A 24,031-nucleotide genomic window follows, 5' to 3' on the forward strand; every position below is an offset into this window, starting at 1 on the left:
AATCATTTTGTTTGGCACAGAAAAGATGTCTAATTTAATACTGTATGAAGGAAAGGACATTTGTAGAACAAATGAGGGCTATAAAGTTGCATGGATTTTTTTTCTTCTCTGTACTGAGGGAAACCATAACGTTAACTATAGTGTTGGAGAAAAAAATCTTTTCCCTCTTCTATTACTGAAAACAATAATATAAGATGAAATTAGAAGTTTTAAATAAGATAAAAACATAATCCTGCCATGCTCTATTTAAAATAAATTATTTTTATTGCGTGTAATTCTTCATCCACACACAGCTGTAATGAATATATACATATCAATGTACATGCTACTTTTCACTGTTTGTACATAGGTATTCAAAACTACCATGGTCAATGCTGCTGAATGAGGTGACATTAACAATTTAATTAGCAAGTCACATAATATAAAGGCATTAAGGTTCTGTCCAACTTTTCACTACTGTTAATCATACTAGATAAATATCTTTTTATATATACTTCCTTTGAATTATTTCCTAGGTTTGATTCCTCAAAACAGTGTTATGAGATCAAAGATATGAATATTTTTATGGGGCTTTACACATATCCCCATATAGCCTTCCAAAAAATATACTAATTAGAAAAACTACCAGTAGGGTATGAATGTACAGTTTCACTGTAATTTTACCAGCATTGAATATTATCATTTTTGATTTGGGGTAGAAATAAAAAGTTAACCTTAAAATGATGATTTTTTTAAAAAAATTCCTTTTAACTTTAAAGCCTGTATACACAGGATCACGTAAAACAGAGTCAGCAAAACTTTTCTTAAGAAGGTCAGATGGTAGATATTTTAGGCTTGCAGGCCATAAGGTCTGTGTTCAACTACTCAGCTCTGCCATGGTAGCTCCAAAGCAGCCATAAACAATAAGTAAATAAGTGAGCGTGGCTGTGTTCCAATAAAACTTTATTTACAAAAAGAGCTGGCTGGCCCAAAAGCCATAGAACTTGCTGACCCTGATCTATAATATAGAAAGCAGGATAGTCACATCATTCACATTATGTATGTCTAATTAGTAAAGTATCATAAGCTTGAACTGAAGTAGAGATAATATAAAAGATACAGATTTGGGATTATATTATTATTATCACTATGCATATCCACCTCTTTTTTAAAAATTAATTAACGCTCAAAATTTTGCCTAAAAATTAGAAGGTACAAATACAGCTATGACTGAAGCAGAGAAAGCTAAACCTCAGGATATTCTGAAAGCACTGCTACTTTAGTTAAGATGGTCCACTTGGAAAAAAAGGAAATAAGGCCAGAGGGGTACTTTTCAAACTGCATTCTGAATGTGTGTATTTATCATAGGAGGTGGAGAAGGAAAGGTTTCCTGATCTCTCACAAGTTTTAGTCTCCAATTTACATTTGTCTGCTGGACCTCTCCTCTTGGCAGCTCTGACTCAGCCTGTTCAAAACTGAACTACTGTCTTCCCCTCGTGTCTTAGATCCCTATTTCTACTTATGGTAATGTCATCTCCAAATCACCCAAGCTTGAAACCTCAGAGTCACCCAAAAGCCCAGCACATGACAAGCATCCAATAAAGAGTTACCTGGTTAGTGTGTTCATTCATTCACTCATTCATTCATTTGTTCATCCACTCACTCATTGATTCTTACATTCCTCCCTCCACGTCAATCAGTTACCAAGTCTGTCACTGTCTCCTACATTAGTCAAGGGAATTTCTTCTTTTTTCCTGTTGCCATGACCTTAGTTCAGACCAATAGGTTTAATTGATGTCTCTATCATTTTCATCTTCTTAAAGACACCTCCAATATGTCACTACTGCGATAAATAAATCATCAATAACCCCCACCTGAACCAACTTAAGTTAAAACACACCTAACCTGATATCCAAGATCTTTCACAATCCAATCATTCAGGGATCAGCCTTTATCTGCCAACACTCCCTTTCTGGCATCCTGGGATTCAGTCAAAGTTGAGCCACTCAATACTCCCTTTGTATCCCCATCCCATTCCGATCACAAGATTTCCACCTAATGGGATGAGGACTCTTAAATGTCTTAAAATGTCCTAAAATCCCCTAATCCCTACATGTTCAAGTCTTACATGTCATGTCACTCGTGAAGCCTTATGCTGTTCGCTACTCTCTATTCTGCACTCTACCTGTGCACAAGTGTCTAAAAGAATACCTTGAGCACTGGGAATTTCAACGAAAGTTTGCAGAATGGATGAAAGAACTAAAATCACTTCCCTTCTTCTGAGTAGTAGCTTTCAGTTAATAGCAACACTTCCAGTTAAAGACTCATTGATGACTTAAGTTCTCTTGCTTCATTACATACATTCTAGTGTATAAATGGAGACAGAATAGCCTTCCACACAAAGAGCTTTTGTTGTTCCTGTCTCCTACTAGCTTTTCATCAGGATAACTGAAAAGACAGTAGTAGTAATAGTAGTAGCAGCAGCAGCAGCAGTGGTAGTAATTTAATAATAGTAGTAGTGGCTAACATTCTTTGAATGCATACTCTATACCTGCTACTGTTCTAAAAGATTTACACGTATTAACTCACTTAATCCTCATAAGAACCCTATGAATTAAATATGATTGTTATCCTTATCAAATACATTTTGTGAAACTTCTTTTTCATCATTTTGTACCAATCCTCTGAGCACAGCACTAATCGTCTTGTCCACTCTTCCGGATTGGATTAGGAAAGGTGCAAAGATACACATTAGTAGCCACATACTCAAAATAATTCTTAGGAGAGTTCTAGCTAGAAAGACAGAGGTCTATACCATCTTGTATTATACAAAAAATGAAGTCTTTTTTGTACAATACAAAGCACGTATTAGATGCTCTATAAATGCTTGCTCACTCTTTTTTGCCTGCCTTCAGTCACTCCTTCCTTCCTTCCTAACAGAACTTACCTTTTTAGGTCTCTACGATAATTATTTGTGTTTTTATCTATTTAATATTTGTCTCTCAAACTAAAATGGAAGTTCAGCAAAGCTAGTGGCCATACCTGTCATGTTGATGGCTCTCTCTCTCTCATGCCTCTAGTGCTACTGGGCACAGAACAGACACTCAAATATTTAGTTGAATGATTGAAGAGAGAAGAAAGGAGAAAAGGGGGAAGGAATGCTTGATGGGTTTGCTGGCATCTTGATTTAAACAGACACTCGTGTCCTCTCTGCCACCTAGCAAAATGACCAGTCCACTAGAAAAGCTACCTAAATACCAAAAGACATGACACTGCCTTATAGACTCACACAGTCTCAGGACTGGAAAGGTCTTGTGCTTGTGTTTCCCTGCCACTTTATTGTATCCCGTCTGCCCAACTTTCTCACAGTGGTCCCCTTGTGGTACAATGAAAAGTCAAGTTATAAAAGCAAAGCACAGAAGACAAGCTTGGATACGAGGTCAACTTGTAATCCTTTTCATGATCATTCCCCTGCTCTCTGGAACACTTCTTAACTGAGCACACACAATACTCCAGGGTGACTACTAAAGGCTTCCCTCATCTCTTAAGTTTCCATTCTGAACTAGTCTAATCAGCTGACTATCTGCCACTGCAAGTGCTGGCAGAATTTAGCAATAAAGTCTGGGTTAGAAACATAACTGGGGAGTTTGGAAATTCCCTGGCACCACTGTAACTTTCTCCTTAATTTACATTCACATGCCCGGAAGCCTGACCCAAAAGTTAAGGGAAATACAAATTCTCAACCATCTGAGCCCAGTCACAGCTAACACATGCACAAGCACACAAATCTACTATTTTGTTCTGGCCATCCCCTGCCCTTGACCTTGACAGATACAAACCCCTTAGAAAATCTCTAACCAGCGACACCTGCCAAGGTGCCCTCTTGCTGGCATTTTTTCCAAGAAACATAACCCCAAAGAAGCAAAATAGACTTATCCCAGGCTGTGAACACACTTTTCAAAACTGGGTCCAACACAACTCAAAGCTAAAAAAGCAAGTAAATAGAGGCTAAAGTCTAGTTAGATGAAAGCAATTTTCCTATCAAATATTCTTCCAAAGTTCTATGATAAGTTGCTCATGCGACCACTTCTGTCACATCCAATTAAGTTTGAGTCACATTTTTATTTACACTTACCTCTGCCACTCGGTGGGTGGAACTAAACCGAGGTGGTAAACCAGCCAAAACACAGTGTTGGTGGGTGGCATTGAGATCATCTGCAGGAAAAATACCAAAAATTAAAAAAAAAAAAAAAACAAAAAAAACACCCAACACACACTTATCAGTCACTGAATACTATTTCACTAAAATACAAAGTAAACAGTAAATCCATCATTCAAGAAGGATGACAAGAACAAAGAATTAACAATTACCATGTATTCTTTAAACCGTTCTTTGTAAGTAGGATGATATATATATATATATATATATATATATATATATAGTCATATGGTATAAAACCATCAAAAACCATGATACTTTCAATAGTGAAAGGGGATGTTATTAATAATTATTGCAGGACAACAGGCATAAACCAGGACTGTCCTTAGCAAACAGGCTATAGGGTTACCCTACTTATTTGTAGTCTTATGATACCCACTCGCCACTATTTATGGGCTGATCTTCTTTCCCTTTCTCATGATACATCTAATTCTACCCATGCCTTTAGAATAAGCCAAAATTTTTTTGTATTATTTGGAGTTGAACATCTTTCATCTGAAAATCTGCCTCTTTCCTTCCCCAGTCAAAGTATCAATTTTGCCCTAACAATTTTCCAGGCAGCAAACCAACCAACTCAGCATGTTGCAAAGCTCTGGCTCTCAGAACAGAATTCAAGCCTACAGATTCACGACCCAAGAATGGAGAAGGTGGTGAATTCATCAGCTGAAGAATATGCCTAAAACCACATGCAGTGGGAGAAAAACCAATGGCCAAGTTGTTGCGTATTCTAAGAAATGATGCCACCCACATGTGAGGCAAAATCTGTAACACCTCTGCTTAGGACATCACGTCCTCTATTATACAGAAGAGAACCAAACTGTCCCCAGCAACACATGATTTCCTATGTAAGCAACAGAGGCTTCTTAGCAAGATACTAAGAAAGACAATGACTTAAACTAGGAAGCAAAGACCACCACACCCCCTACATGTCAGCAAAAACAACCTATAAAATTACCTCTAAACAGAAGAAAGGAAATGCAAAATGCCAACTGCAGGACTCCTGCTTATGGACATTATGGAGTAACCATGACAAAGTTTACCTTCTTACCCTAAAAAATTATAAAACAGACCAAAAATAGGAAACAAAGGTTTCTGACACTGGAAAACAGTGACCCCAAAGATAGGAGAAATAAAATAGGTGAGCCTTAGTTTACTAGCTAGAAACAGTTTCAAAGTCACAGAGTAGGGATGGGGATATCAGAACTCAGAGTTTTCCGTTTTCTCTCTTGCTGAGTTGTGAAGACAGAGACTACATTTAGGAAGGCCAGGGCAGCAAGGATTTGTAAGGCAGAATACTGGAACAGAAGAACCTGCACTGGGAGAGACTAAGCGGACATCTACAGAAGGGTTCCTTCAAGTCTTTGGCTACGTATTCATCTGTGCATGTGTGGATGAAAACTTCCCACAGGCAGGAAAATAAGTTCCAGAAAGCTATAGACTAGACAAATCTCAGACCTCACATAGGGCCAGGAATACTCTGTGTTCTCAGCAGCCAGAATGGTTCCTACTACCTGAGACAATAGAGTCTTTAGAAAAGCATAATCTTAGTAGTAGGGTTAAATAAGTACTATATTAAAGGCTGCCCCAGATCCACTTAAAATCTTAAAAGCAAGCCTCAAAAGAATCTAACTTAGGGCTTCCCTCGTGGCGCAGTGGTTGAGGGTCTGCCTGCCAATGCAGGGGACACGGGTTCGTCCCCCGGTCTGGGAGGATCCCACATGCCGCAGAGCGGCTGGGCCCGTGGGCCATGGCCGTTGGGCCTGCGCATCTGGAGCCTGTGCTCTGCGGCGAGAGAGGCCGCAGTGGTGAGAGGCCCATGTACCGCAAAGAGAAAAAAAAAAAAAGAATCTAACTTATTCCAAATAATTTAATTACTCACTAGAGCAAAGTCCAACACTACTTAAAAGAATATAACAAAATCAGGCGGGACTTCCCTGGTGGTGCAGTGGTTGAGAATCCGCCTGCCAATGCAGGGGACACGGGTATGAGTCCTGGTCCGGGAAGATCCCACATGCCGCAGAGCAACTAAGCCCATGTGCCACAACTACTGAGGCTGTGCTCTAGAGCCCACGAACCACAACTACTGAGCCCACGAGCCACAACTACTGAAGCCCGCATGCCTAGAGCCCGTGCTCCACAACAAAGAGTAGAAGCCACCACAGTGAGAAGCCCACACACCGCAACGAAGAGTAGCCCCCGCTCACCGCAACTAAAGTCTGTGTGCAGCAACGAAGACCCAATGCAGCCATAAATAAATAAAAATTTTAAAAACTAAAATAAATAAAGTAAAATAAAAATCACCTATGGCTCTCAGTACCCATAGGTTCAAAAAAAAAAAAAATAAAAACAAAATCAGGCACCAATAAATAAAATTTGCCATATCCAGCATTCAACCAAAAAGTAGCAGAGAGAAATAAAAGATATATGATATATATGATACACAAGATAAATACATAGCTTTCTTTTTTATGTATATACCTTTCATATATATAGAATATGAAGCTTCTAAAGATGAAAAATATAGTAAGTGAAATAAAAATCACATTGAAGAGATTAACAGCACTTTAGACACTGCAGAAGAAAAGATAAGTGAAGTAGAATACACAGGAACAGAAACAACCCAAAATGAAGCACACAGAGGAAAAACACTATAAAAAACTGAAAGAGCATCCATGCCCTATGAGACAATATTAAGCATTTTAACATAAATGTAATTTGAGTCTCAGAGGAGGGAGAATGACAGAAAAAAAAAATTTTTTTTAATGATGACCAAAGAGAAAAATCAGAGCAAAGAACAAGGGCAACAAATAGAAAACATTAACAAATAAGATAGATATTAACCTAACTATATCAGTAATCACTGTAAATGTCAATGGCCTATGTATACTAATTAAAAGGCAGAGATGGTCAGAGTAGATGAAAAAACAAGACCCAACTATATATTGTCTATAAGAAACTCACTTTAAATATGAAGACACATATAGATTAAAAGTAAAGGGATGGAAAAAGATACATCATGGAAACACTAATCAAAAACAAAGCTGGAGTACCTATATGAATTTCAGACAGAGCAAAAGCAAGAAAAATTATCAGGGATATAGCGGGGCATTACGTAATGATAAAGGGGTAATTCTCCAAGAAGAGGTAACAGTCCTTAAGGTATATCTGTCTTATAATAAAGCAACAAAGTATGTGAGGCAAGAACTAATAGAACAGCAAGAAGAAACAGACATATCCACTATTATAGTTAGAGACTTCAACATCCCCTAAAAGAAGTGAATAGATCCATCAGCAGAAAATTAGTAAGGACATAGTGGAACTCAAGAGTACCATCAATCAACTTAATTGACATCTATAGGTGACTTCATCCAACAACCACAGATTATGCAATCTTCTCAAGGTTATGTGAAACATTCATCAAAATAGACTACATTCTTGAACAAAAATCACACCTTTACAAATTTTTTAAAAATTGAAATCATACAATGTCTGCTCCCAGACCACAAAGAAAGGAAACTACACATCAGTAACAGAAAGATAGCTGGAAAATTCTAAAATACTTAGAGAATAAAGAACACACTTCTAAATAACACATGGTCAAAGAAGAAATCACAATAGAAATCTTAAAATACTTTTAACCACATGAAGATAACAATACAAAATAGCAAAATTTGTGTGATGTGTAAAAGCAGGGCCAAGAGGAAAATCTGTAGCATTAAATGCATGTTAGAAAAGAAGAAAGATCTAAAATCAATAAGCTTCCACCTTAGGAAACAAGAAAAAGTAGAGCAAGTTAAATTTAAAGTAAGCAGAATAAAAGAAATAATAAAAATAAAAGCAGAAATTAATAAAATCAAAAAAAATCCATAGAGAAAATCACTGAAATAAAGCTGATTCTTTGAAAAGATCAATAAAATCAATAAGCTTCTATGAAGGCAAAAAAAAAAAAGGACAGAACACACAAAAAGAGGATATCACTATAGAACCTATGGATGTTAAAAGGAAAATAAAGTAATAACATGAACAGTTCTATGCTCACAAACTTGATAAGCTAGATGAAATGGACCAATTCCTTGAAAGACACAATCTGCCAAAGCTCACACAAATAGAAATAGACAAACTGAATAGGCCTGTAGTTACTAAGGTAACTGAATCAATAAATAATAGCCTTTCAAAACAGAAACCTCCGGGCCCAAATAGGTGCACTGGTGAATTCTACCAAACATTTAAGTAAGAAATAATACCAACTCTTTACAATCTCTTCCAGAAGACTGAAGTGAAGGGAAGACTTCAGTAGTCTCTTCAAAAGCGATGCTGGAACAACTGTACATCTCCATGCAAAAAAATACTCAAAATGGATTATAGACCTAAATGTAAAACGTGTACATATAAAACACTTAAGAGGAAATCTAGATGACCTTGAGGGTGACAGTGACTTTCTAGGTGCCACTGAAGGCACAATCCATGAAAGACAAAATTGATAAACCAGACTTCATAAAAATTAAAAACTGTTCTGTGAGAGACACCGTCAGAAGATTAAGACAAGCCTTGGACTCGTACAAAATATTTGCAAAGAACATGTTCGATAAAGAACTGTTATCTAAAATATACAAAGAACTCTTAAAACTCGACAATAAGAAAACAAACAACTCATTAAAAAATGGACAAAAGACCTGAACAGACAAAGAAGACAGACAGATTGTAATAAGCACATGAAAAGATGCTCCACTACCTTTGTCATGGAAGTGTAAATTAAAACAAATACCCACTACACAGCTATTAGAATGGCTAAAATCCAGAACACCAACAACATCAAATGCTGGTGAGGATGTGGAGCAACAGGAACTCTCATTCACTGCTGGTGTGTAGGCGAAATGGTACAGCCACTTTGGAAGACAGTTTGGCAGTTTCTTTCAAAATTAAACACGCTCTTACCATCAGACCCAGCAACCGCACTGCTTGATATTCACCTAAATGAGCTGAAAATGTGTCCCCACAAAAACCTGGTGACAGCAGGGGAGACGGTGAGCAGCGATCAGATTCAGAATGTTTTAGAGGAAAATAATAGGACCTGCTAATGGATGAGTAAGTGAAGGGACGGAAAGAGTGAAATTAAGAGCAACTTTTGGTATTTTCACAGGAAGAACAGATTGAAGATGAGTAAGTCACAAAACATTGGGACACTGTATGAACAAACAGCACAAGATGCAATGAAAGGTGAGGATAAAAACAGCAGTCATACAGTTGGAGTATTAAAAGCAAATGTAAAGACAAGGAAAGCTAATATAGAGGATCAAAACAGATCCAACCTCTGCTGACGTGGGTTCAGAAGTGTAGCTTATGGCCTGAAGAGGACTGAATGTCCATTCTCTTTCCCAGTTTGCTCTCTCTGAGGATTCTGGTTAAGGACACACCAGAGAATTTCTGGTAGATCTGAACTATTTTATCTAAAGGGGGATTCAAAGCCGAACAAACAAACAAAACAAAAACAAAAAGCAGGGGTTGGAGGAGTTTCCCCAGGTCCAGGTGCTCATAAAGAGTTGAAACAATTTCTAAGAAATACATAGATGCTGGGGACTTCCCTGGTGGTCCAGCGGTTAAGACTCCACGCTTCCAATGCAGGGGGTGTGGGTTTGATCCCTGGTTGGGGAACTACGATCCCACACGCTGCATGGCACGGCCAAAAATAAAATAAAATTTAAAAAGGAGATCAAACAAACAAACAAAAGAAATACATAGATGCCATTCTCACCTACCCAAAGAAAAGCCTTATCACTCCCAGGCTATTAACAGTAGGCTCTAAAGACATCATAAGGAGGAAAACAAATCATCTTAATGAACAGATCTGTTAAGTGCTTTTGTTCCACTGAGGCGCCACTAATCTAAGGCAGGCCAAGTGGCAAACACAACATTAGAAGTAATACTCCAAGGCTTGTACCTTTATTTAAATCCTTGGCAACTCTCTAATCAAACAACTCTTTTGAGATTGCTCCCAAATGTCTCTAATCCTTTATGACTTTTAGAAAGAACCCCGTAATTTTCATTGAAGGGCTTCTAATTTATCTAAAATTCTAAGTCTATGAAAGTGGCTCAAGCCTCATGGATTGTATATCTCACGTCTTAAAGGATACACTAAAGACATGCCCAGCTTTAAAGACTAATGCTAAAAATTTTTAGAAAGAAAACACTAAAGAATGCTTGTTTTCCAGAGCTATCTCAGAATACAGCTAACAACTGACTCTCTACTCAAGTGGAATCAGAGTTTGTAGAATTTATTCAACAAAACAAATGGAAAAGAAGCTTTTACTCTTTGCAGGCTAAATGCTGCGTGCTCTATCAGTGGGTGAGGGAGAACTCTGGACGTTCACTGTAGCATGAAATCTCATCTCATATATAAGAGACCACAGATGCAGTGGCATAATTGACGCTAGGGTGATCAATTCATGCCCAGGGCTTTCCTGGTTGTAACACTGAAGGCCCGAATCCTGAGATCCCCACTCTCACACCAGACAAACTGGGACAGTTGGTCACACTACGTTTAACCCAGCCCTTATTTCCCCGGTTCTGTTGTCTAGTGTGTCACCAGAGGCTACTGCATCCCCAAATTTCTTAAAGTAACAATCAGGAGCTTGGCTAAAGGCACTCCTGAGCTAAATAAGCCCAATACTGAAATCCAATCTTCCCAGGTGCACACGATCACTGAAGCTTTTCATTCTTACTCACCTGTCCATTCTCATCCCTCAATCTTAATATTTATGACCTTATTTTTCCTAGATGTGGGGACATCCATGACTGAGAACGTTTTCAGAATTTAATAGCCAACGAAACGGGGGAGGGGACGCTTCCTGGCAAGATGACAGTAGAGACCCAGGCCTCTACCTACCCCATTCCTAGATTCCCAATGAGACGATCAATGAAATAGTAAAAGAATTTAAGACTTCCTTCAGTGCTCAACATTAGGGAAAGGTTATCAATACGCCAGAAATTACAAGGAATTGTGCTGGATACAGTATAAGTGGAATGAGATGAAAGAAGGGCAGCACCCTAATGTAAATCAACTATATTTCAATTAAAAAAAAAAATACTGACGCCCTGGACCCACAACAGATTAGCTTCATCAGAATTTCTGGGGTTGGGTTTCCCCGGTGGTGCAGTGGATAGGAATCCACCTGCCAATGCAGGGGACATGGGCTCTAGCCCTGGTCCGGGAAGATCCCACATGCCGTAGAGCAACTAAGCCCGTGCGCCACAACTACTGCAGCCCATGCACCTAGAGACTGTGCTCTGCAACAAGAGAAGCCACCATAATGAGAAGCCCACGCACCGCAATGAAGAGTAACCACGCTCTCCTCAACTAAAGGAAGCCCGCGTGCAGCAAAGAAGACCCAACGCAGCCAAAACATAAATAAATAATAATAATTTAAAAATAGAATTTCTAGAGTTGAGGCCCAGGCACTGTATTCTTGAAACTGCCCCACGGGATTCTCATGCAGAAGAGGGTTGAGGGGCACTGTCCTTGGGTAATGCTGACCAAAGCAGCTGCTTGTGTAGCATTTGGGGACCCCAATTCAAGAGCACTCATTTGGCCCCAATTTATTTACCTGGTATCCCTTTATGGCAGAAGCTGTACTAGATTCTGGAGATGCAGAGTTGAATGACATGATCTTGTCCGTAAGGATTTTACCATGAAATGAGTGAGGTGAAACTGGCTAAGTGTTAGAACAGAGCTGGGCATGGGACATAGTGGAGGAACAAAGGGGGACTAAAAAAAAAAAAAAAAAACGGCAGCATCCTGATAAATATATCAAGCAGATCCTGAGAGCAGTGCTCCCCCTCTAGCTCAGAAGGTGCAGAGCAGAAGGGCAGGAGAGGCTACAGGGCACCCAGAGGCCTGTAGCCTCTGCAGGACAGTGTTAAATGCACACCACCCGCGGGACCCATAGACCCCCAGACGTGTTGCTGGTGCAAGTCATCGCTTTGCGAAGAGAACCAGGCATTGCGGAGGTAAGAAACTGGAGCGAGCAGGTATGCCAGGAATGGTCCAAAAGCTGCCAGGGTTTGCTCATACTGTGAGCATCTATACCACCCAAAGACAGAAACAAGTCATTCAGTACACTCCAGTTCATCAACTCTCTCATCTGGCCCTGCAAAGATACATTTTCTTCCTCCTCCTTCAAGTGAAGGATTTGGTCGGGAACCTATGCTAAGTTTTTCAGAACAAACCTTGACACCGACTTGCCTATCAGCCGGTGCTAGTCCTTTTTCTATAAGGAAAAACAGACAAGGAAAAATCACTAGACTCAGGCAAAAGTATTACAGTTCTAAGGAAAGGAACCAGTTTGACAGAAACTGTCTCTTCCAAAAAAGTGTTACTCAAACGGACAGAAAAAAATTTTGTAAAATTCTCAGTATTTCAAGAAGCCGCTTGATTCAAGAGGGCACTGCACCTGTGAAAATGGGGCAAGCAGCTGTGAGGATGGAGCAGCGTGAGATCAGGAAAGGTTGCTTGGAGTTGACTTGTTTTTAATACGTATGGCTTCATTTAAAATGATGATAGCTGGAGTGAACAACAGAAGGCGTGCTGCAGAAAAATCGAATTACCGAAGTAAATGAGAGCTCGAGAAATTCTCCCAGAACTCAGAGGGAAAACAAAAACTAGTGACAGAATAAATAAGACACGAGGGGCAGATTCTGGAAGCCAAAACAGATGTAACAGGAATCTTAGGGAAGAAAGCAGAAAACAGAGAAATGAAAGACTAGTCAAAGAAATAACAGAAGAATATTTTCCAAAGTTGTGAAAAGGCCTGAGTCTGTACTACAAAATGGCTGACCAAATATATAAACATATTCTGTTCAAAAATTCAATATAAAATACTACAAATGTCCAAAGGAAAAAAACACAGTTTGCCACAATATAATCAATTTGAAGATGACCTCAGATATCTTCCTAACATCAAACATCAGAGGTCAAGGGGACAATATCTACAGAGTTTAAAGGTGGAAAGCTTGTTACTCGAGAATCCTACAGCCATTCAAGGAGATATGAATATGTGTAGGTATAGTAGTAAGTCACACTCATGTTATTTTCATCATTAAACTGGCAAAAATATTTTTAAATCGTAATGCCCAGTGTTGCCTAGGGTGAGATAAATAGGCTAGTAGAAGTAACTAATAACCATGTTTCATACATTGTAGGTAGAAAGGTAAACTGAAAACAATCTTTCTGATTAAGCGTCTGACAGTACAGTATGTACACTCTTTACATATCGACACTCTCATCCTCACCCAGGTATCCCACTTCTGGTAACTTTTCCTAGAGAAATACTTACAGGTGCAGACAAAGATGTATATACAAAGATGTTCACAGGGCAAAATATATGATGCCAAAGCACTGGAAATGAATGGCATGACAAAACTAGGGGATTACTATTTAAGCGATTTTTTTAAAATCACATTTTCAAAGAATATTTAATAGGGAAAAATGTTCAAGATATAAAATTATTGGAAAAAACAAGATGTAAAACATTATACCTAACATGATACTAATTTTCTAAAAAAATAAATAAACATATATTCCCAAGTATAGGAAAAAACACTAGAAGGAATTAGACCAAATAGTTATGAATGATGTTATCTCTGTGTGGTGATATTATGATGTACTTTTGTTATCCAGTTTATATTTTCTTATAGTTTGTAAATTTTCTACAATGACCATCAATCCTAATTTTTCTTCATATTTAACATCTCTGAATTTGGAATACATCTTAAAATTGATAGCATCTTTGACTGGATGACATATATTATTACTTTTGTACCTAGCAATAAAAACTAGAACAGTAAGTATGATGATTTTTTAAAAATCCAAAGGGAAATGTTCAATGAAGAGATCCTCAGAAAAGAGATATTCATTCCCCAAATAAAAATGACAGAACACTGCAGTCGGTGTGGGTGATAAGAGTTTTGGTTAGGTTTTTAAACCTTCCCCAATATAATTTTCCAGGGGACTAAAAACTCTTTCATAAAAACAGGTACAGAGGTGAAGATGACCTCAGGGTACACACCTTTCTCTCTTTTTTTTTTTTTTGAAATTAACTTTTACGGAATGCTTGGTTTATAGTTAGGCTTCAAAGAGAATACATTCTTGAGGTTAATCATTCATTCTTGCTTTCAAAATAGGCAAAAAGAACTTTAATCCCACTTTGGGAAGGGCTGCCTTTACTCTTCCACGTGGCAACTCTTCCCAAGAGACAGGAGGGCAGAGGGGATTGTGGAAATGGAGAGATGAGAAGGAATAGAGGTGAGGATAACAGAAAATTTGAATGAAGTTTCTTCTCTCCCTAGTTTGTATACACAGCGCCATCACATCACCCTCTACTACAGTGAACTCTGGGCACCAGAACTTCCAAAATGAAGTTAATGAATGAAACAGAAGCAGCCACTTAAACCTCTAAGTTCTGTTCCTTCATATACCTTTCGATTTCTCTCTTTAGTCAGTCCTATCTCACATCTGATTTTCCACTGACAACTGAGGAAGATAGTTATGGTTTCTGGTTAACACTTAGGGAGAAAAAAAGACTGTTGTCTCCAGATACTCAGCAAGTTCCTATTCTGCACAAGGTACTAAGTGCTGTGTATAGTACAAGAATATATATAATACCGGCTCTGAAAAAGCTTAGCTCTAGTAGATAAGACTTCTATATCAATTGCTACAGTCCAGCGGGGAAAGAGAGTTATGGCAAACACACTGAATAGTTGGTGCCCCTGACATTGTGGGTATTAAATTTTTTTAATGTCACCCCTAAATAGGTGAGTTACACATGTAAACTCACAAGGGGAAAACATGACAAGGTGGAAGGAACAGTATGAACAAATATAAGGAGAAAGGTTTGTGCCAGGACCAATTTTAGGATAAAGCCACTATAATGAACTGACCAAGGACTATAATTTACATCTTTTTAAAAATTTTAAATGGTTATTGGGCCTAGAAGAATTATTCCACAGGAAGAGTTTAATGAATCTTCCATCATAGGGTATATAGTCTGGTCTTGAAATCTGTTGCAGGGACTGACTGATTCAGGAAAGTCAAATTCATTCCTGGTCTAGTCCTGGGTTCAACCCCTGGTCAGCGAACTAAGATTCCACAAGCTGCATGGCATGGCCAAAAAAATAAATAAATAAAATAAAATTTTTAATTGTAATAAAAATAAATAAATAAATAAAAATTTTTAAAGGCTTCATTCATGGTCATTCCTCCACTGCCTTTACAGAAGTGGCAAAGAGAGAATACAGGTTATGCAATCAAATTAAAAGCCTAAAAAATTCCTTCCCAGAGCTCGTGCTTTTAGGAGTTATGTTATAGAGATAACATAATAGCCAAAGAGGGCATATGAAAACTGCCAGCCAAAGGGGAAAACTCCACCTACCCAACCCAGATGTAGAATTACCTCAATACAGTGTGACTGATTGAATGAACCATAGAGAATAAAAGGACCTCATAATTCATAGTAACACATCCATCCTCAGTTAAAAAAAAAACACATTTTTGTTACCTTTGGTGGTTTTCTTATAAAAAACGTGAAGGAGAATGTACAGATTGAACCAGACACCGTGTCATTTTGGAAAATTCTGTGTTGCCACATGGTTATTTGGATTAGCCACAAGGAAGTAAAGCATGGGTCACTGAAGGAATAGACTGTCATGGAAGATTCTAAAAGCTGTCTCTGGAGACCCCAGAGTATTAGATGAATGGCCATCTGTTTTGCAGAGGGTCTTCAAAACCCTTTCCAGCCAGGAGCTTTCAAGGATAGAATAAGTACTTCCTTTTGCCTGTATTGCCATGAATGAAGGGGAGAAAAGCCAATCCTTGGTTCGTTCATTTCACTCATTGATTCAATATTTATTAAAGAACCTACCATATTCAAAGTACTGTATTAGGTACTGTAGAAGGTACACATTTTCTGGAATCTAAAGTAGACAGAAGGCATTTTTAGAAAATTCCAAAAAAGACAAAAGACACAGGACCCAAGTAAAAATGGAATTTGCCAAGGAGTGCAATGAGAAGAAATCTCAATATGATAACTGTGCCAGGTGGGTTTGAAGAAGCCAGTGTTTATCAAAGCATTAAATAAGTAGTGTGACAAAACACCTAGTGGCACAGAGCTATCACTATGGCACGATTCTTCCAGCAGTAATACAGAAAGGCAATGATGAATTCCCGGGGAAAGGGAGAGCTACACAAGAAAGTCATGGTTCAAATACAAAGCTAGCTAAAGAATGGAGCACGATTCTGAGCTTTCGATGAGGTATAAAATTTCGACCTGACATTTGCAACGTGTCCTCTCATCTGACAGAGGTTTAATAATTACAGTGGATGACAACTTCTATGTATGCATCCAGTCACTCCGTTTGGTTCTACAGTTAATAACACACACATTAGCACTGTGAGGTACTGGTTTTCGAAGTTCAGAATCCATATACAAAGGAAGCATGGTCGTCTCATCAAAATTACAGATCAGTACGTAATCGTTATGCACTTCAAAAATGTGAAAGTAATGTTATGACTGAAATACCAGAAGTCAAGAGAGAACCTCTATATCTTGGTACAAAGGTAATCAATTAACAGAAAAAACCCTAAAACGTTAACTAACAAAAGTGAGCAAGAGTAAGAAAGAGTATAAGAGAGCCGATTCCATATTTCTCTTCATGAAAAAACTGATAGTCCTTAAAGTTGCTGGATGAAAAAACTGAAGTATTAAGCATATTTTATGAGTTAAGAGGGAGAGAATCACTAAAAGAATAAAATGCAAATACAGTGAAAAGTAGTTACTTCTAAGAAATGGAACTTGGAGGTAGATGGCAAAGAGTTTTTCACTTTACATTTTAGATCAACCTCCACTGTTTGAATTTTTATTTCCTAGTATATGTATTATTTTTAATATATTACTAACAATAATATGAATGAGGTACTGACAGGAAAGATCTCCAGGACATATTAAGTTAAAAAAAAAGCAAGTATTCTAGTAATATACCTATACATACACACACACACACACACACACACACACACACACACGTATAAAGTCCCATTTGTGTTATTTTAAAAAAGCAGCAGTAACATAGATGTAAATATTTTAAGATTGCTATATCTATGTTAAGGCTTACAAAAGGACCAGATAGAGGAAGGTGAAAGAGTACTTCCACATTTTATTCTATACATTTCCATATTGTTTGAATCTAAGAATATATGTGCATTCATCTATTAATCGTTCAATTAATATTATTTTGTCCACACTTTTAACGAAAAAAGATTCCATGACTATATAATTAGTAGAGCTAGCCAAGTGGAAGAAAGAACAGCTTTGATCTCAGAAAAACCTGGATTCAAACACAAGCTTCACTAGGTATGTCACCTTGAACAAGTGGTTTTACCTCTCTGAGCTTCAATTTCCTTTTTTAAAGAAGTCTTCATGGAACTGTAATCCACATACCAAACAACTCACTGCCTGCTAGTGTGTTCACAGGACTGGGCAACCACAACAGACTAATTTCAGAGTATTTGCATACCCCTGAAAGAAACCAGGTACCCACGAGCAGTCAATCCCCATCGATTTTCTTTGCTGGGAAAAAAAATGGGGCTCAGAAGGGGATAACTACCTACATGACAGGCTTGTTACGAGAAATAAGTGAAATATATCAAAGCCTCCAGCACAGTGCCTGACCCTCAGTAGGTACTCATCACATGCGCTTCAAGTAAAGTTCACAACATAAATACTACAGAAATAAGCAAAAAGACTGGATAGGATAAGAAAGTGTAAGAGAGGCAAATCCTTCCAAGTACCTAGGAACACACTCAGCTTCCTATCCTCAGAGCCTATGACACCAGCTATGCCCTCTCCCCAATTCAACTGAATACCAAAAAATCCGGTATCAAGTCAAAAAAGCCCAAGTTTGAAAACGTCAGCCTTTAGGGGCATATTCTAGAGCGAACGTTTCAGAAGAGACACATCCTCAACCCTGTAAAACGTGAACAGCAAGAAGCAAATACTGCAGTTGCTGAGCAGGGAAGAACACAGTAAGTTCACGTTGGACAAGCGGTTGAAACCATACTGTCATGGTCCTACTTTTCAAAGCGAAAATAAACATGGCACGTGCTCATCTGGCTGTTCAAGCACTTTCCACTTAAATGGCAATTCCTCAAGCCTACTGACTGCAGCCTGAAGTTATAATTTATTACTGTTTCTGTATGATTCCCGTGCCTCGGCAGAAAGCAGAACGTAGCACCTACGGTTTCAAGACCCATGAGAGGTAATAAAGTATAATTATTCAGAATTTATGATTAAGCCATATATTAGAGGTACTTTTTACTTCAGTTGGTCAGTCAGAGGTTGGAGGAGCAAGGGAATGGGGTCAGAGGAAGAAGTAACAAAAGCCTTTTCCTTTGAATAAAAGGTCTAAATCAGGGCAGGATTGAGGGACACCTGGAGGATTTACAAAGATACTATGGTCTCCAAGCGAAGTCCCAGAGGAGCCCCAGGTAAACTCCTAGAGGCCTCTCTTCTTCCTGCTCACAGAGCTACGGGCTCCAACTCGAGGGCTCGGGTTGGCTCCAGAAATAGAACGTGGCACGTTTTCAGGTTATACACATCAAACATTCACAGTGCGCTGGGACTTGCTGCTCTAAGACATAGGTATTTCAGAGAAGGTGAACCTCATCTAGAAAAATCCACGGGCCAGGCTCTGTAAATAAACCTGGCCCCCACCAATCTTCATAATGAGTCGCCATGTTCAAGTCGTAGTTTACAAAGCACTTGCCCATATACTTTCTGAGTTGGCCTCACGATGACCCTGCGAAGCAAGTATCGTGAAGCACTAGTTTTGCAGTGGCGGCAGAGGTTCAGAGGGGAACTAACAGTGCACAGCCGATGGACAAGAGGGGAGTCTGGGACCTGGTCACCTGATGGGAAATGGCCTTTCCATTATTCTGCCCTGAACTGCTGGTGAGCGAATGCCAACCCAAAAAAGAAATACTGTGCATTTCAATTTATATTGCTGTTTTCTTTTTTTGCCATGGAATTTTTACTTGGCAACTAAAGCTTTGAAATAGCTGATGGGTATAGTAATGACACATATGTGAAAATGAGATGTAGTTGGATTTAAGGAAACGAAAGTAAAGAGAGGAGATAGAACAGAGTCTTGAAGAGTGACATGTAAAAAATAATAACAAGGGGAGGGGGCATTGCCCAAAATGTTTACCTAGCACTCACCTTTGTCCTGCACCATCCCACCTCTACACTCAGCTCCTGGTTAATGAACATAATTTGGCTGATGTCCCTTGAACTGTATAATCTGTTCCACAAAATACAAACCCGCAGTTTGTCTCCAAGCCACCTTTAAGTCCCTAACTCCCTGGTTGCATTCAGTCTATGGAAAACATCTGTGGCAAAGTAAATCATCCTACTCTGAGAAAAACCAGAGTGTGTTTTTTTTCCTTCTCTAAGTGTGTTTTGAAGTCCTGGTTGGAAAATTAGTGAAAATTGTAAATCTGTTTGCAAATCTGGTCATGTCTAACTCTGAGATTAGGGCAAAGATTCCAATTTAAAAGTAAAACCGTGACAACCCCAGTTAAGCGTGTCCTCAGGCACTGCAAGCAGGGCCTTCACTCAATTCCACAGGCAGTGGATTTATCACAGGCACCCGACACGTTCCCCATCAGACACCCCTGGAGTATTTACTTGAGACAGCAGGGTTCAGTCTGCACTTCCTCTGCAGACCAATATATTATTATAAATTGAGCTAAACTGTTTCCTTTTCATAAGTGCTATGAAGTTCAGATTTCAGACATCAGCACAGGGCTGAGGTCCCTCCACAAGGCTCTTTATAGTATTTGCCTTTTAAAAAGTAAAGAGAAAAGCTTTCGACCACGGTTGCTTTTATCTTTGTCTTGTTTTGGCTAAGAGGAGGTGTGGGAAAATTCATTTTAGAAATCAAACACGACATCTTAATAAGAAAATAGATTCTAAATACAAACTTTGGGTACAGTGGGCTATGCTTGGCCCAGTTCAGTAGGTTATCAGTTATTTAACCTATATCTGAGGGCAGGAGTTGGGAAACCAGGACTAGATAGTATGTCTTGGATATCAGCTCCTATAAAATAATAACACACTTCTTCTGTTTATCACCTACAACAGAAAAAGGGAACCAGTGTATATTTTAAAATGTATATTCATTATAATATATAAGTCAAAGGACAACATAATTATTTAATATTTTCATTTTTAATGTTTTTCTGAGCCAAGAAAAACATAACTTTAAAAAGAAATGCAAAGCTGGGACAAAGTGAGAGAGTGGCATGGACATACATACACTACCAAATGTAAAACAGATAGCTAGTGGGAAGCAGCCTCATAGCACAGGGAGATCAGCTTGGTGCTTTGTGACTGCCTAGAGGTGTGGGATAGGGAGGGAGGGTGGGCGGGAGACGTAAGAGGGAGGGGATATGGGGATATAGTATGCATATAGCTGATTCATTTTGTTATACAGCAGGAACTAACACACCATTGTAAAACAATTATACTCCAATAAAGATGTTAAAAAAATTTTTTTAACTAAAAAACTTTTTTTAAAAAAGGAAATGGAAAAGAAAGAAGCAAACACACCACCACTGTCACCTTCTTTTCTGCCCTTCTGAACAACTTAGGCATCACGCTGAGGGAGGGGGAGGAAGGCACAGAAGCCCAGAGCAGGGGGCAGCGCTGCAGTGGGGTGAGGAGGGACTCCAGGTGGTGGGGAGGGGATGGCCTGACACAGGTGTCAGAGCCCAAGTGGGCTAAAGTGACAAGTTCCAATCCACGCCTCTTACCTGCTGTGTAACCCTGGCTAAGTAATGACATTGATCTAACCTTAAATTTTTCTTTCTCAATATAGCTAACATCTACTTCTCAGGGTTACTGAGAAGATTCCAAGAAGGTTTGACTTGTCATTAGTCCCCAATAAACATAGCTGTTATTCATATACTATTGTTATTCCAGATACGTATATATGGACACATAGGAAAAAGACTGAAAAGGAATGTACTAAAATAGGCATGAACCTGATTTTTATATCCTTTCATTTTATACTTTTCAGACTTTCTCTTCTCTACAATGAGCATGTATTACTTTTTCAATCAGAAGAGAACACATGAGATGTTATTAAATAAATAGAAAGTAGTTGAGCCTTTACCATGTGTATTTACTACTTTTGGTTACAGAAAATTAATAAAGCTATTAAAAAGAGCACCCTTCTGACTCTCACTTCTTTAAAAGGTGCAAAATAGTCATAGAAACTCCAACAGAGTATCCGAAAGGAAAGTGGTTTACTGGCTGAAACTATCACCCATTTATACTCAAGGTAAATATCCACATCGGGTGGTCTCTTAAAAAATGAATTAATAATCTGTTCTACCTACAAATAATGCTCAAAACAATGGGGTAAAGACTTCAGAATAGAAACTCAGATGCTGAGGCAAGCAGGGGAGGGGCAGGCCAAGAGATGACCTTAACCCTAAAAGCATTCCCACCTAGAGATTTCAGTGAATTGGGATCCAATCTAAACGGTCCCTTTTAGAGCAAGAAAAGCACCATATATGAAACCTGCAACCCACACTGGTCCCAGTTCTGCCTCACATGAAGTGAGTGACTTTCGGCAAATTAAGAAAGAACAGCACAATCCCTGCACCTTCCCCCCCACCCCCCACCGGCAAGGCTGTTTGGAGACTGAATGAAATTGCTTATGTGAAATTGATCTGTAAACTGGAAAGCAACATGCAAATGGAAGGCAAGAGATTTAGGGTTTACTTAGATCAGTGTGTAACACACGCAGGACTCATCCATGAGAAGAATTGAAGAATTTACCACTGAATCGTACCAGGAGAAAGTAATTCCCTACGTAATGATCTTCCAATCTCCCTGCTGACATGAAGGACAAAGTCCAAGATTGGTACCATGATCCAGTTAACACCTCTTCATAACAGTTACTAAGGACAGAACAGGACTGAGGCTCAGGACCTGCAGCAAACAAAAGCGGTGGGCACTTAATTCTGTTTTACTTTCTTTCTATAAACTCTCTTCTTTTTCTAACAACGCTTCTAATTATGTCAAGTGATACTGGTTTTCCATTTAAGATAGTGATATAAAATCTCCCCCACAAAATTTATTTTGACGAAAGAAAAAAACCTAAGTTAATCTAGAGAGAAATGTTACATAAGTAATAATAACATGGGGAGCACACGGATATGGCAAAAACCATGAAGCTGATGTGCGAATGACTGAAATTTGGAAAACACTTAATGATGAAATGTTCGAAAGGGCCACTCCAAACTCATAATTCCTAGAAGGCAAGGACCAAGTTGTATCCATCTCCAGTACTCCAGAACCTTATGCAGCACACAGAAACACTCTATTAATTGGGAGATAATTCTTATTATAAATACTCGGTTTGAGCCTTGGTGCTTCCTGGCTCTAAAACCAAACACATGAGTAGACTCCCCCAGGCAGGTAAGAGTGAGAGCAGCCCTAAATGATCAGAGATCAGAGCCAAGGACAGAATAAACCCTGAGAAGCTGTTCGAGGAAAAAAGGATGCTGTTGGCACACTGTGCGTCAGGAAACAAAGAGAAAGTCTAAAAATAAAACACAAAACTTAGAGCAAAGAAACAAAAAGCAAAGCTCCACAAACACCACAGCTTCAGTTAGCCTGACCACAGCTGAATTACTGCTTCCCAAAGAACTACATGAGGGAAATGAGGGAAAGTCAATTGGGGTGGGGGGTGAGGGGTGGGAGGGAGGCTGTGTTGTCAGGTCAGCTATTTTTGAGAAGAACCTAAATTCAAAACTAGAAAAAACTTTCACTAAAAACCTATATAGATAGGGAAATATTTTTAAAACTTCACACTGATAAGTTGACTTAGATGATTTAGTAGCACTGATGAAAAATCTTGAAAACTTTAGCATATTTGGGGAACTCCATAAACACTGGGAATGAAAAGAAAAGCAATTCTAAAAATTAGCAGTATCGGAGAGATTGGTTCAAGATGGCAGAGTAGAAGAACGTGCTCTCACTCCCTCTTGTGAGAGCACCAGAATCACAACTAATTGCTGAACAATCATCGACAGGAAGACACTGAAACTCACCAAAAATGATACCCCACAACCAAAGACAAAGGAGAAGCCACAATGAGACGGCAGAAGGGGCGCAATCACCATAAAATCAAATCCCATAACTGCTGGGTGGGTGACTCACAGACTGGAGAACACTTATACCACAGAAGTCCACCCACTGGAGTGAAGGTTCTGAGCCCCACACCAGGCTTCCCAACCTGGAGGTCGGAAAATGGGAGGAGGAATTCCCAGAGAATCAGACTTTAAAAGATAGCAGGATTTGATTTCAGGACTTCGACAGAACTGGGAGAGACAGAAACTCCACTCTTGGAGGGCACACACAAAGTAGTGTGCACATCAGGACCCAGTGGAAGGAGCAGTGACCCCACAGGAGACTGAACCAGACCTACCTGCTAGTGTTGGAGGGTCTTCTGCAGAGGCAGGGGGTGGCTGTGGCTCACCATGGGGACAAGGACACTGGCAGCAGAAGTTCTGGGAAGTACTCCTTGGCGTGAGCCCTCCTGGAGTCCACCATTAGCCCCACCAAAGAGCCTGCAGCCTCCAGTACTGGGTCGCCTCAGGCCAAACAACCAACAGGGAGGGAACTCAGCCCCACCCATCAGCAGACAAGCAGATTAAAGTTTGACTGAGCTCTGCCCACCAGAGCAACACCCAGCTCTACCCACCAGCAGTCCCTC

The 24,031-nt window shown here is 39.2% G+C and overlaps 1 protein-coding gene across 5 annotated transcripts in view; it reads right to left on the minus strand.

The window, feature by feature from the left end:
* FTO (FTO alpha-ketoglutarate dependent dioxygenase) overlaps nucleotides 1-24,031 on the minus strand; it is a 373,881-nt gene that overhangs the window by 216,953 nt on the left and 132,897 nt on the right. For all 5 annotated transcript variants that reach the window (XM_049702733.1, XM_049702738.1, XM_049702734.1 and 2 more), the window contains exon 5: nucleotides 4,115-4,194. In XM_049702733.1, the coding sequence (XP_049558690.1) occupies nucleotides 4,115-4,194 (80 nt within the window). The remainder of the gene's footprint in view (nucleotides 1-4,114; nucleotides 4,195-24,031) is intronic.

Source organism: Orcinus orca, chromosome 20 (genome assembly GCF_937001465.1).
Source record: "Orcinus orca chromosome 20, mOrcOrc1.1, whole genome shotgun sequence".
Classification (NCBI taxonomy): domain Eukaryota; kingdom Metazoa; phylum Chordata; class Mammalia; order Artiodactyla; family Delphinidae; genus Orcinus; species Orcinus orca.